Below are 15,555 nucleotides of genomic sequence, written 5' to 3'. Positions count from 1 at the left end.
GAGTCGTCAGAATATAATATACTGGGTAAATTGAAATATGTCCCTTCATTTTTTGAAATATGATTGATATCCTTTGCAAAACAAATGTTAACACCTATTTGTACACAAATTTCTTTGATTATATGTTAGGGAAACTAAATTATGACAGTCTTTCCTAGCAGGCACTTTACTGTGAGCAAAGGACATGGCTATTTGTGAATATTAATTCATCTTACAGAAAATGGCTTTGGGTCTCTGCTGTAAATCCACTTGGGTGTATTTCTGCCTTTCCTAATGCATTAATTCTACATTGATTAGTAGCCATAAACTGCTTCTCCACTGGTCTCAGCAGCCCACAATGTTCACCTCACCCAGGTGTTCCTCAGGAGGAACTTTTGCTGTCACTGAATTATCTCTTGTTAACAGCATCAACCAAGAACACATAGTAACAATCATATGTGCATGTTTCACAGCAGAAAATATGTATTTCAAATATACTGCAGGTGTGTACCATAACTATCAGCCCAACAGCAGCATTGTCATGTTTAAAACAATCAGGAAAAAAAGATCTGTGCATAAAACAGAGTATTTATCTGTAGGCAGGATCCCAGAGGTGCACAAGTACCCACCCACAACGAGTGCATGCAAACACTGAAGCACTAAGTGAGGACATGCTCTTCCCACACCTATTTACTACTGAGCATAAACACCAAAGGAGCAAATTCTCGTCCCTCTTCAAATGAGAATCCATCTGTGCAGTCCCCCCAGAGGTTTTCTTCTTTTTCTAACATCAATGTAAACAGCAGATCAATCAGGTCTGAAGAGACAAATTTTGCTTTCAGATTTTCACCCAGAATAACTGCTGATTCACAGAGAATTGAAAGCTCCCATTTGAAGGCAGAATTTGGTCTCAATAAATCATCCCTTCAAAGTTTGGAAGACATGCAGTGATGTAATTGACATGATTTTCCATTTCCTCTTTTCTGAAGAAGAAGCAAAGGCTTTTGCATGCTGTAGAAATTCTTGAAGAGAGAACAAGTTTTATAGTTTTCCAAAAAATGGGCATTTATTACCAATCAGTGTGAAATACCACTGATGGTAAATTTTAAGTATATGGCAGGAGTTTCAGCATCATGACAACATACATCATGCATTTTTACAACATATAAGTGCAGTGATATTGCTCCCTTTCTCAATAACAATATATAAGAATATATAGTATAAATGTACAGTATATATTAGACACAATGTAAAATAACTTAGTGAAATGCCAAAGCTTCTGCATAAAAATTCAAGTCATGCCTGAGCATACCTCTATGCTGAATTTTATCTCATATACCTTCATTTACCTTCAGTTCCTGTTGCAAAGATAATTCTATCACTGTATTTAATTGCTTAAAACCATCAGAATTCTTATCTTTTTTTTCCTTTTATCTGCAGTAGGTGAAGACTGTAATAGCCAAGTCAAAGCCAGGATTTTGTGGAGCCTTTGCTAACACTGTTTATGTTCTGGGAAGCAATTCATTGTGAACAAGTTGTATAAAAGCAACTTCTTAAAAGCTCATTACAGTTCATCATTGTCCATCAGGTTCTGTTCCAAAATATCCCACTGCATGTATGGTAATGAAATGGTAATGAAGTGGCTTTCTCAGAAATGGAGCTCATGAGCTAACATTGATATCTGGAAATTATAAATCTCACCAGTTTAGCTGAAATCATATCAAGCACCACTTTGGTAATTGCTTGCAAGAAGGATCAATAAAAATCTGTTTAATGGGGATATACAACTTGTCTCAGAGCAGGTAGGTGGAATTTTAGCTTTGCTCAACACTCGACAGAGATTTTTGCAGTGCCAGGTTTCCCTTCACACTTGCTAAATGAAATATGGTCAAGGACTTTCCTGCAGCATCTCAAGAAGATTTCTGATAGTACAAGGGAAAAAGTATTGGGGCTTTTTCTAACCAAGGCATTAAGAGACTCTTTGACTGTCACAATACATATCAAAGTCTACCAGAGTTCAGCATCCTTGCAATTAGCTCTCTTGGAATTATTTTAAATACAACTTGACTTCAACAATTTAAACAATTCTGCCCTGAATATAAACAAAAATATGCTTGAAATACTTATCAGTAACTACATTCCCTAATGAACAATGAATTAAAGCTGCAAAACAGTTTGAAGTATGATGTTAAAAGAAAAAAATAAGGGAAGACAGGGCGATTTTCTGTAATTCCTTTTAAGAAACAAATTTCCACCCCCTCGCCCCCCTACATTCCCAGCCAGTGTAAGTCGACAGAATTACGCTGTTTTAGATCAGCTTAAGTTCTGACCTATATACTCCAGTGGAGTTAATCCTAATTTCCACCACTGCAAGTGGGATCCAATTCACTTTGTCTTTAATAAAGCAGTGGATGATAAGCAAGTCTCTTCTCTGTCGGATTCTGCTTGAGAAAGGAAATTCTTTGTGGTGCTAAATGATGTCCACGACAGTTTAGAAAATAAAGCTGGAATTTCATAAATTTCAGCATGGTGAAAACCTATACTGGTAACAGTTATTTATGCTTTAATTTTAGCAAAGTTCCTTGGGTACAGACAGGGCATCAGCTGGTGAGTCTGTAACCCTTTCTGAGCACGGCTGGGAGGAAAATGAGGAGGCAGGCGGCTGATCTTCAGTGACATGAGGCTGCTGAACACACTGTGACTCAGACTTTGTTACCATGAAAAAATAACATCACATTGTCCAGAACTGGAGATTAATATGTGGGGCCTCCAGTAGGTGATATTTATTTTCTTGCATGTTATATTGAGATCTCAGGACAGGCAAAGGGTCGGGGGCTGAAAGGATGTAATCGATGCTAAATTTGATTTCAGAATCCGATTTTGCTAAGGAGGAATTGCTTAGGCTCTGCCTGTTGGTCACGCTGTTTGGAGCAAACCCACAAGGCTCCAGAAGTTTTGGGCCCAGTTCAATTCTTTCATGTTTACTTTCAGAGGAGGAAACGTTGTTCAAAGCAGAGTCCACAGACGAGATACTGGGGGACGAAGGACTTTTCCCTCTGCTCGGTCTCTGCTCCTTGTGTTCCCTTTTCACGTTCCTCCTCCTTCGTCTCCTTCTGTAATTCCCATTTTCAAAGAGATCCAGCATGGATTCGCATCCTGCTGCAAAGCTCCAATAGTTTCCTTTCCCCTTCTCATTCCCTTCTGTTCTGGGAACCTGTATTTATTTAAAGGCAGTTCAGTGTTTGCATGTGTTACAGATGCTGCTGTTTAGCATCTGCATTCATTTACATTTAAGAATGGTGTAAACACATATGACAAGACTTTTAAGCGTATTCTCTGTCATTATATGAGTAAGATGTAAGTCCCATCCTCTTCAATTTGTTATCTATTAGCATAGATCAGACAAGGATATATTCCTTATCTCTTTAATTGACAACTCAGATTTTAAGTGATTTGCAGCTCAGCTGTTTGTTTCCCTTCTTTCCTAGTGATGAGATTATTGCTGCCTATAATTTTTTAGCCAAGCACAGTGTGTATGTAAATACACAGTAACTGATCTTACCTTCACAAAACAACTGTTAAGTGATAAGTTATGTCGGATGGAGTTCTGCCAGGCTCTTTGATTTGATCTGTAGTAAGGAAATTTCTTCATTATAAAGTCATAAATGCCAGAGAGGGTGACTTTATTTGAAGGGCTTTGCTGGATGGCCATTGCAATTAAGGCAATGTAGCTGGAAAAAGGAAAACTTGCTGTTACACCATCGCCCTACTCACAGACTCAGTTTTTAGGACCACATGGGTACATGTGTGCCTATATCCTGCTTCCAAAATTCCCCCGGTGGCTCTGCGCCCTGACCCAAGGGAGAAGTCCTGAGTGTGGTCACTGCCTGTCCTCTGGGAGCCCCAGGTGACGCGGCAGGGTCACTGCCAGGCGTTGAGCCCTCAGGGCTGCCTGCCCTGGCACTCAGTGCAGGGGACAGGATCACACACCTCTGCAACTCCGTCTGAAAAGTTTCCCTGAGCAGGAAGGCTGCAGTGAGGCAGAGCAGGCTCAGAGTCACTGTCACTGGAGACCAGCCCTGCTCATGGAAAGGACCTTGGGTGTCCCTGTGAACACTTACACCCTGCCTCTTCCCACCACACCGGGATTTTCTGCATCCAGTTCACCCCTGGGCACATTTAAACATTTAATTCCCTTCTCCCAGGGGTCCTGGAGGTTGGAGACTGTCTGAGATCTGGAGTCCTTAGGGCATGCCAGAGTTGCTGTGACCCCTCATGGGAGGAAACAAATCATGAACACTTCACACACAGAAAGGGGGAAACCTGCCCACTGCAGTGCCTGCACCAGGGCCAGACCCATTGCACGCACCTGGCCCCCTGCTTCCCTGAGAGCTGTGATCCCACCAGCCCAGAGCTCAGAAACCTCACCACAGACAGGGGGACTTGGAAAAACTTCATCTTACCTGTACGCTGGTCTGGTGAATTTCTTCTCTTCGTCAGAACTACAGGTAGGATAATCATCCCCATCATAATTGAAGCAGTTATAGGGGTACTGCGTGTTGTCAAACATCGTCCTGCTCCTTGCTCAGCTCCTGTGGAGTGAGAGAGATGGAGTGATGTTTCTCAGAGCTCGGACTCCCTCCTCCCTTCTTCCCTCCCCTCTGTCTGTCTCATTCCCTCTCTCCCCCCTCCTCACACTCCCTCTCCTCCGTGCACACACACTCTCCGTGATGGGGTGGGGATTGTTTTTGCAATTCTCGCGTGCCAGGCAGCCCCTCTGTTGGGATATTATTTTCTGGGGGGTGCTGTTCTTGCTGTTGCTGCTGTTGCCCCCAGCGGGGTGGCACGGGCAGGCTGCCGGGGCTGGGGTGAACCTCGGCTGCGGGGTGTGCGCGGTGCCGGTAGCCGCGCTCCGCTCGCTGGGTGGTCCCGGCTGGAGAGGGGCCAGCGCTCCCCCGCCACATCCACAACGTGACAAAGGCAAACAGCATGATGTTAATAAATCATGCTTCAAGGTCTCTACTTGGAAATTAAACTTTGAGAACGGAGCGCAGCTCCCCGCAGCCCCCGAGTGCTCCCCCTCTGGATTTTTCTCTCCCCAGCGGAGGAGGGTGGCTTTCTTAATTATTTATTTTTAGAAAACCGACGTACAATAAACAGACGTTCCAGGCAGTAATGCACGCTTGTCCTGATCTGCAATCTATAATGCAGTATAATAGACATAAATTATATTTCCATGACTAAAGGAAAATCTGTATGTTCAAAGAAAGTAGAACAGAGGGATATGAGGGACTACTGTCAAGCAGGAAAGTAAAAGGAAAATAGCTGTAGGCAGGAGAGCTGCCTGTGTGGGCTTTGATCTGAAGGATGAATTAGACTAATAGCCCTGTGTGTTGGCATCCAATACTGTAACAATTTAATAGTTTTTCAATGCTTTGGAGTGTTTTCCAACAAGTGATGTAAACCAAAGGCATCACGCACCATTTCAGGGGGGACTTAGAAGGTGTGTGCCACATGATAATTAAATTATTTGAAGACAGCTCTGTCCCAGGAAATAGCCCCAGGAGGAAATGGGTTTTGCAAAAGAGAAAGCAAATTGGTGTGCAGAGAGTTTCCCTGGATGGAAATATAAAATCAGAACCACTAGCAATGCAACTTTTGTTTTCTGTAGCATCTTTCATACAAAGTATGTGCCCAAACCCCTTTTGTAGTTAAAGGGTACAATTAAGGGAAAATTCATCTGAGTGATAAAGAGCCCTTTAAAATGATGCTTTAGTGGCTCCCAGAGTTTTGACAAAGATGGACATAAGAAGGCTTTTTGTGTGGAATATAGCAAGACATTGTAGCAGGGCATAGGAGGAAGTGTATGGCATGAGAAAAACACATAGATGAGGTGTTTTCTTGGGAATATTAAACCAGAGCAGATAGCCAACATAAAAATTATCTGCACTCTAAAATACATCAATAGGCATATGCATGAAACATCCACTGCAGGAGGAGGTGTTAATTCAAAGGGTCAGTACTGGTGCCTAAGGCGTTAGCAGGGCTTTAATACTAAGATAGAGGAGATTCAGAGGAGGAAAACTAAATATATAATGTCTGATCTTCATTCATACTCTGTCCAGCTGGACTAGGAGGTTTAAAGTAAAGAAGAAGCCAAGTCACAGATATGGGAAGATTCTCCCTCCCTAAAACCCATGATCCTTGACACAAGAAGATGTCCACTTTGATTTTTAGCAGTGGTTCTTCTCTTTGGAGGTGTTTTACCTCACTGAAATTCCAGTAACTTAGACTAAAGACTAAAAAAGGTCTTGCTTCTGATTTACAACAATTTCAAAAAGCAGACCTACATTGGTTGATTGCTTTTACCCAATCTCTAAGCACTCTTTTTTCAGTTCTTTGTATTCTATTTATGAAAATTGGCTTAAGAAAAGTCAGACAACACACTTTGACCAACATCCTCACATATTTACTGACAGTATTTAATAGATGAAATTTTCTGTAATGGGAATTAGAGCAAATGACTGTGTCATGTATGTAGCAATTTTAATTATCTCTATTCCTGTATTTTCTTGCAGGGGTGAGTGCCACCCACTTGTCCATCTCTAACACATCTGCAATGTGCATTTCAGCTCATGGCCACTGTATTCCTCACCCACTCCAGTGGGAAATACACTTGGATTAAATTTCCATCTCAGCAGCTTGTTTGTGAGGCTAAATTGAGCAAAAGGAGTCAGATCATGGGTTGGTGTCCTTGGGCATCACCTCAGGGGTGAGTGGGACCATGGGTGGGTGGTGCAGGGGCAGCTTGGCAGGACACAGGAAACTCCTGCCACTGCCATTTGTGTCACACATCATCTGGGGACAGACATTGTCACTTCCTGAGAGCTGGGGGTTTGGTTACTGGCTCTGTAAATATCATTACAATCACCTGCTGCAAATTCATACAGACCCTAAGAAGAACACAAACCATTTCTGAGTCCTACCAGATCAGAAACAAATCATATACAATTTCTCATAAACTTGCTTCTGAAATCCATATATGCAAAACTGGCAGACTATTTCTCAAGGTAATTTTTAAAGCCTGCATGCTTATATTTTATCTCCAAGTGAGTGTTTATGGTCCAATTATAATCCTTGAAAATAATATTCATAAAGAAATGTTAACATGCTCTTGTATGTACCATGGTGGAGTGAGCAGGTGCCATGCTTATGGTGGCAGAACATGTTGCTCAATAGCTTTTTTTCACAGCATCTGTGCAGCCATTACAATTTAACTAGAGCAAGTATAACTCATCCCTGTCACTATCATAAAAACATAATTTTGCCAGGCTAGTGTTTTCTCATGTTGTATATTTTCAGAACACAGAGTTGTAAACCATTTGATTTGAGATAGTAAATAGGCAATAAAAATGCCGTGAAAGATTTGACTAATTTTTTAAACATTGATATTAAAAAGTTATTTGCAATTTTTGTAATTATGACAGAGATCATGAAAGTTGTACATGAAATTCAGACAAGTCACAAATCCAAACAGGGCTGAATTACTGCTCATTATGGGATAATAGAATAACAGGGAGCACCTCAGAGTTTAGGACTGAATGCTGGCATTCCATCTTCTTACTGGTGTAGACTGGTGTCTCCCAGCAGCACAACTTCTTCTGCTGTTTCTCAGACTTGGCTGCAGTTTAGGACTTTATTCCAAACCTTTTAAATTCGTCATATAATCATAGAATTATTTGGAATGGAGGGGATATTTTAAGATCATCTCACTCCCACCCCCTGCCATGGCAGGAACACCTTCCACTATGCCAGGTTGCTCCCAGTCCTGTCCAACCTAGCCTTGGACACTTCCAGGGGTGGGGCAGCCACAGCTTCTCTGGGCACCGTGTGCCAGGGCCTCCCCACCCTCACAGGGAAGAGCTTCTTTCTTCTATTCAACCTAAATCTACTCTCTTTGAGTTTAAATCAGTGGACACCAGCGGTGTCCTTCAGCAGGCTTTGAATCCCTCAACAACAACCTACACCAGCAGTAAGCTGCTTTCTTTCTTGGCACTTTTTAGTACAAGATCTGTCTCTCTGGTGAAGAAGGGAATGGGGAATGCAGGCTCTTATGCACTTTTTCTCATAGTTATTTTGATATGGGATGAGGAGAAGACTTCCCCAAACTCGGACGGGTATTTGGCTCTCCCTGTGAGAGATCTTATGGCATTCAACTTGCTGATCCTTTTTCCAAGGGAAAGGATGAGCCTTGCCTCACTGCCCACCTGAATTTCACCCTAAATTTCCCTCTGCTTCACCCACATCCATCAGCTGAATTCCTTTCCCTTCTGCATCTCCTTTGTGTTCACATGCAGAACTTCATGGAAATAAAATTTCCACCACAATTTGTGGTTTTCTGCCAGAGTTCAGTGAGAATTGTTTATATTTCCTAGCTAGGGGGTTATTTGGAGAAGCATTCCACATCTCTATGCCTTCTAGCTGCAGCAGTGTAAAGCTCATGCATAAAACACAGCATGTGTTTCTACCAAAACAGGAACGTGGATAAGAAACCTTCAATGAGAATTCATCACATCAGAGGTGGTAAATCAGGGAGCAACTACAGACACTCAGACATATTATCCCTGCCCTAGCTGGATAAGGGGATTCACAAGGCATATGTGAAAATCCAGTTCTGGAGTTTCTCTGTTGTGTTTTGGCAGTGAAAAATAGGAAAAGGAGGATTTCCAGGGTGAAAAGTCAGTTGTCCTACCTACTCTTGTGTTGTGACTCATTTGCTGTGATGAATTCATGGCTTCAGAGACAGTGGGGGGAGAATATGGGCAAGTCTCTAGCTTTTAGACACTTACTAAGTGAAATTCTGGATTTTTTTAAAACACATTTTCTACTTAAACCCAAATGTAATGGAAAGATATTTTCAAAGCTTTATAAGTAATTGGAAAATAACTAAATAATCACTTTTGGTTGGACAAAATTGTTTGGGTTGATTGACCCAAAATGACAATTAAAATGTTACGTTCTGTCCTTGTTTTGTCCAGCACCTTTCTGCTGGAGGGATGTTGGTGGTTTAAAGGACACATCCCTGTTTCTCTCTTCGATATGGATACATGAGGCAGAGGTTCAGAGTTTGTGTGCTTGTGATTTGGTTTTCTTCTCCTTCTTAGCAGCACAAAATTAAATCTCTCTCTCTGAGATTGCAGATGGAAACACTGGAGGGATGTGCAAGCTTGCACCAGAGACCTGCCAAGGAATCCCAGAATAGTTTGGGTTGGAAAGGACCTTAAAGCTCATCTCATTCCATCCCCCACCATGGCAGGGACACCTTCCACTATCCCAGGTTGCTCCAAGCCCTGTCCAACCTGGCCTTGGACACTGCCAGGGATGGGGCAGCCACAGCTGCTCCGGGCAACCTGTGCCAGGGCCTCAGCACCCTCACAGCTAAGAATTTCTTCTTAGTATCCATCCTGTATGTTAGTGGGTCTATCTTATGTGTTAGTGGGATTTTTCCTGCCTCAGCTATGAAATCCCCTGAAATCCTGATCCATGGGGCTTTTGGAGTCAAGAAGGAAGAGGGTTTGAAATGAGGGTAAGTTGAGATGATGCCCATTCTTTGCCACACAGAGCACCTCTTGGGCTGGCACAACATTCACACCCCGGCTCAGTGTGAGCTTGTTTACCAGAAATGGACACAGCCCTGGCAGAGCTGCCTCACCTCGTCCTCCTCTGGCCATTGCTCATTCCAGCTGTCCAGAATCATTTGGCTATAGGCCTCCCTTCATACATTGTTTGAATTCTGCTCCAGACACAGCTAATAACTCGGGCCAGGAAACTTGTTCCAGATGTTAATTAACTCCCTCTGCATTAACTGGAATCACACAATTAAGGCCTGATTATTTATAAAACCATTTTGTCAAGAGAATTAGGAGAATTAGAAACATCCTGGCTCACACTTTCACACAAATGTCCATGTGCTGTTAAATTGTGGAGACTGGCATGAGTTGTCCCACACATTTATTTTCAGCCATCATAATTATTCCAGAGGAGAAGGGGCAAGAGTCAGCCAGGCGTGGAGGAGCAACACTGGAGCAAAGGAGCAGATTCTCAGCTGAGCAAAGGTCTACTGTTGTGGTACCAGAGATTCTTATCACAGGCAGGGTGTCTTTCCTATGCTGATATTTCTGATGCTCAGACACAAATTGCAATATTTAGGTAGCTACTCAGGAGCTGGAGGGACAGACCTGGGGTCTGTGGTGCTTTGTCAGCTCTCTGCCACACATTCCTTGGTTTAAGGGATTTTTCTGGGGGTCACACAAGCACTTGACAAATCTAAAACAGCAAATTTGAACTAATTCAAAACTGTTCCTCCCATCTGCCTTGCACACATTTCAGACAATCTGGGAGCTTTCATTCTCTGATATGGACAAAATGGACAGATACAAACAAACAAATGCAAGGAGCACAACCTTTGCCCAAGCTGGCTGGACACACGTGGTCCTGCAAGTGCAAAGTTGATGCTCCATGGTGATGCAGTGCATGGGTGGGGAGGGGAATGGATGGATGGAGGTGATGCAGTGCATGGATGGGGAGGGGGCTCTGAGCAGCTGGAGCCTATGCACAGCAGTGTCTGTGTCTCCAGCCACCAGAGACATTGCCTGAGAGAAGCTGTGACCCTGCAGGGAATGTTTGAATCAAGGCTGAGTGGTCAGTGGGAGTCAAGGATTCCCTGATGGATCCCTCGGTCCAGCCAAGGGCAGGGAGTGGTCACTCAGTGCCTCTTCCTGGACCCTGCTGACACCTTCACTGTTACAAACCCTGCACCTCGGGGAACAGGAGGGATAGGGAGAGGCACCACTCTGTTTTCCTGATTTTATTTTCCTTTGAAAGTAGTAATTCATTCCAGTTCACTTACTCATAGCTCTCTCCCACGCAGATGTTTTCTGGGAGCTGCATGAACAATCCCAAAACAATGCAGATCAAACTGGCAGGGCAAAAGCAACTGGAAACTGGCCCCTAAGCAAGTGCTGTTATTTCTTTAGGGGAAGGGGATGGCAGCAGGAACACCATCTTCCTTCAGAACAGAGCTGCAGGATTACCTCCCCCCAGGTTCTCAATGTACTGGTTTCTCTTCAGGTATAATCCCTTCAAATTTCTCCATAAGGTGCAACCTGTGGCTGCACAGACCTCCTAGGATAGTCCAGTTTTCCCCAATCGCCATCTTTATAATAGGATTTAATTTTGTAATCTGATTCCCAAGTCTTAATTACCAAGTGATTATAATATTTCACTATTACCAATATGATTTCTTCTCTTGCATAGCTCACCTCTCCTCACTCATAATTCTGATTTGATGTATTTCTCCCCATAAGTAAAGTCAATTATCAAGGGTTTTCTTCATTCTGAAAAAAAAAAAAAAGTTAATGTTTTGATAATACCAGTTAAACTGTTCAACTTCCTTCCAGGATAAACACTTGATGGTTAATGTGTCAGGGACATGGGATTACATTTTCCTCAAAGCCAGACATAAGCTGCCTTCTCTTCCTCTGAATTGGAATTACCATTCACCGTTCATCATTTATCATCCTTCAAGTATTTGGCTTTCCATCACATGAAAGCCACTTGCAGCAGAGAACCAGAGCTAACATTGTGTTCTGAGGTTACTGCGATAGCTCCTTAAAGAGGTGTGAACACCCTTCTTGCTTTATTCCATCCTTTTCATCTTATGAGAGGCTTCCTGATGCACACGGCAGAGTCTGAAGAGAAATAAGCTTTGATCTCTGCCACCTGAAGTGCATCCTCAACTTCAGTAATTTCAGGTGAAAATATTTGTAGAGTAATGCTACTCCTCAATGCTGCTGAATTTAGCAAGGTTGGGAGCTTTGCTGTGTGCCTGTTTGGGAAGTCATGGTTTATGTTTGAGCTGGTTGAGTGTCATAAAGACTCTCTATATAAATATAAACCAGCTTTGTTCCTGCTTCTCATTAAGTTTTGACTTCAGATTATTTTTCTTCATCAGCTTTTCAATTTGAAATTTAATTTGGGATTTAAAAGTGGCTGAAGCCAACTTGTAGCATGAAAAGTTTCTCATTTTCAGTGTCTTTTAGGCAGGTGAATTTAACAAAATGGGACCATCAAGAAGCCAAGTATTTTAATGGAAGCTCAGCTTCTTCCCATTAATCTGATGTACGGCGCTTTTAGGAATATATAGGCAAGTTCTCAGTAAACCACATGTCTTGATTAAGAGTAGATTTTGTTATTTGAGAGTCAAATCCTCTCTGTTTTCTGACTAACCTGTTTCTGCAGCAGCTCATTTGGCTGTGTGCAAGTGAAGGACTGGTTATTCACAAGCACATCTCTCTGTTAATGAGTATTTGTGAGAGTAGTTTATTTTTCTTTATTATCTTCCTTATTTTCCAAGTTGTTCCTCAATTCCTATGAATAATTCTCAGGAGTTCTGAATTTAGAAATTATGGTCCTAATTCCTGAGCTCTGGATAGAATGCTTTTAGGGAAATAATAGAAGATGATCTATAGTATTTTGCTGCTGGTGTGAATTTCCAGGCAAACAGCAATTTATGAAACTTCAAAGATTCAGGAACTCTGTATTTGGCTGTGTATGATCCAAAACAAAAAAATTAGTATCTGGGAAATCACAGGGCAGCCAAGTCAGCACTTTTACCATGTGGAAGATATTCCTAAATCAAACATCTTCTGTGCTCACCTGCTCCAATAGTGGTCAGTAGCCCCCAAACTAAAGAAAGCCCAACGACTCTTCCAGCAGCTGCTATTCAGCTCTGTGGTGAAATTGGTATTTTATGAGGTATTTTGCAGCATGAAGCTCCACCAGCAACAGAGCTATTTTGTGCCCCTTCTGCTGCCCACAGCACAGTCTGCAGCCACAACTCCAAGGGCACCCAAATAGCCCAAAGCTGCACCTGGAAAACAGAGCCCAGAGGACTGAATGCATTGACACCATGGCAGCTGCTGGGGTGAATGGGAACAGAGCAGGAGGACTTGTGTGGGTGGTGACAAAGGCAGTGACCAGGAAACAACAAGGAATGTGTCTGTATTTAATTGCAGATCCTGTTGTTAATGATAGTCTGAAGGAGGAACTTGGGGGTTACCGTTTGTAGGCTGGTCCTCAGCAGGGTGATCAGTGGGTGGAGGTGAGACACTCGGGTTATTGCAACCATTATAACCATTATTTCTTTAAAGCTGCTTGGGAGTCTTGACAAATTGACCTTTTTTTTTTTTTTTTTTTTCCCTCATTCTTCAATACCAGTCAATTTGGAAAATAAAAAGATAGTAAAAATGGATTTTAAATGTTCAGATCCTAATGGAGAATGTAATGACTCTCCAAATCAGGTATTGCCACTGCCCAGCACCCTGCATCCATTGAAAGGAAGCAATGGTACAAGACAGTGCTGGTTATTTTACTTCATATTTCAAGTTTTATTCCACCCAAGAAACACTGCCCATGCTAAAATGATAAGCAGGGATCTGCAGGACAAGTGACCCCACTCTGTAAGCTACCTTTTCCACCAGTACCCAACAGCAGAGGTCTTGGCTGACTTACCTGGGCCTGGTGGCTCTTGTGTGATTTACTCAGCGAGTTTGGGAAAGACCTGAAGCAGACCCTCTGCTACCTGAGGTGGGCTCTGGGCTGCTAAAGGTGATCTGTGCTGTGGCAGCAGCCTACAAACAGAAACAATCTTGAAAATCACTCAGATGCATTGGTGCTGACAAAGGACACTGGGGTGGGAAAAGAGTTTCTGGGAAGCAGGATGCAAAGAAGCCAGATTTTAACTTAAAATAAGCAGAGAATCCTATTCTGGCATGTGCTGCAGAGAGATCTGCTGGCAGTGCATCACTCTGCCCTGGTGGTTGAGAAAACTGGAGCCTGGGAGTTTTATGGGTCATACAATGTACTTTGTGCTATTCTGCACTAACTGAGCTGGGGAGGGAACACATCTTTTTGTTCATTTTACCCATAAGTAAAAATCAGGCACCAAGATGAGAAGATTGTAGAAAGGGTATCTGAATCATGGACTCTTATTTGTGTTTTGAAATAGAACTCAGTAGAAGTCTTGAATCCCAAAACCCTCTAAATTTGGAGCATGCAGAATTCATCTCAGTTTTTTGTGGTTAATGGCCTATATATCTCTACCTTTTGTGGGTAAAGCATCTTATTAAAAAAAAAAAAAAAAAAAAAAAAGCATTGCAGCTTTTTATGTTTGTTTGGTACAGGGCTGAACAGCATTGAACAGAGAGCCAGAAATGTATTTAGATTAATTCCCCTGGAATACCAGGGGATGAACATGTTCTTAATTAACTCCTGGAGTTTAGAAGATTGTTTCCCAAGGTTATTTTTGGTTGCTGAAGTCTGCATCTGAAGCTTGTTGCCTGGCTAACCCCAGTGCATTCATATCTGATTTGGGCAGTTTAGAACTTAATTTTTAAGAAGCAAAGAAGAGCAACCGTTCCTCAGTTTAAGGGGTGTCCCCAGTTTTCCTTAGGACAGTGTAAAGCTCTTTTAGCCATCTGAGTCTTACAAACCTCTCCACGTTGCAGCAATCTGAGTCTTACAAACATCTATCCTGCAGCTTGTCAGTGTATTTTGCTACCAGATGGGAAACCTCTGAGTTTCCTGGAGATGTCTAGGAAAAGACAACACCTTCAGGGAAGAGCACTCAGCTGAATAGATTCCTCATCCTGTTCCCCTACTCTGGCATCGGCTCCCCCATGTCGTGGTGCTCACATGGCACAAGCTGTGCTGTGGTAGGAGAAGAGATGGGAGGGGAAATGGGGACGTGCTGGAATGGGAATGCTGCTCCAGTTAGGAGCATTTGATTATCCATTTGGGGTTTATTTAACATGATTCAAAGGGGCTGAACTGCTGCAAATGCTCAGAATTCACAAGAAATAACTAACTTGTCCATTCTGAGGAAGCTGATCCAGTGGAGCTAATGAAATCATCCTAAAAACCTGCATTGCATGAGGTCATCAGAAGCAATTTGGGCTCAAGTTGGAGCATCAAATTGCATTCAGGAAGTGGCAGCACTGTGACACTGGAACAGGTTGTCCCCACAAAAATATCCCCAGAAAGGGTTCAGCTGTGTGTTGGGCCAGGGTATCAGGATGCTCCCAGTGGAGCACTGGGATCTGGCAGGGTGTGGGGAGCTGGTGAAGGAGTGCAGAGCCCACTGCCCCTCTCTGCCCTGTGCAGGCAGGCAGGGCTCCCTTCCAGCTTTGTCCTACTCTGTGCTTATCATGGGCAAGAGCAGAGGGTCCCTCACTGGATATTCCTGCAGGTCAGCTGCTTTTCACTGCTCAGGAGCAAATCCCTCTTAATCCCTTGGAGGGAAAGGCCCCAGATTCTGCTTGCTCAGTTTCATTACACAGGAGTAGAACTGAAACCATTTGGGAGCCCTTTTCCAAGCTCAGCTGCCTAAAGACCCCCTGGTGCTTATTCATAATTTTTCTCCCCTGGACAGCAAAAAAAGCAACAGCTTTTTGTGTAAAACCCATTGAAAGGTTTAACTCAGCTTCTGTGCTGTACTCCCTGAGGAGAGGGGAAGGA

The 15,555-nt window shown here is 42.9% G+C and overlaps 1 protein-coding gene across 1 annotated transcript; it reads right to left on the bottom strand.

Annotated features, from left to right (window-relative positions):
- Positions 1-485: 485 nt before the first annotated feature.
- On the bottom strand, positions 486-4,549 carry FOXL3 (forkhead box L3). Its single transcript, XM_053992184.1, has 3 exons — positions 4,443-4,549; positions 3,542-3,710; positions 486-3,193 (listed from the first exon to the last, which is right to left on the bottom strand). The coding sequence occupies exons 1-3, from the start codon at positions 4,547-4,549 to the stop codon at positions 2,711-2,713; spliced, it is 759 nt and encodes a 252-aa protein (XP_053848159.1). The 3' UTR covers positions 486-2,710.
- Between the last annotated feature and the right edge of the window lie 11,006 nt (positions 4,550-15,555).

This window comes from Vidua macroura, chromosome 16, assembly GCF_024509145.1.
Source record: "Vidua macroura isolate BioBank_ID:100142 chromosome 16, ASM2450914v1, whole genome shotgun sequence".
NCBI lineage: Eukaryota > Metazoa > Chordata > Aves > Passeriformes > Viduidae > Vidua > Vidua macroura.
Note: the sequence above shows the minus strand (reverse complement) of the source record. Positions and strands in the feature narration are given on the sequence as shown.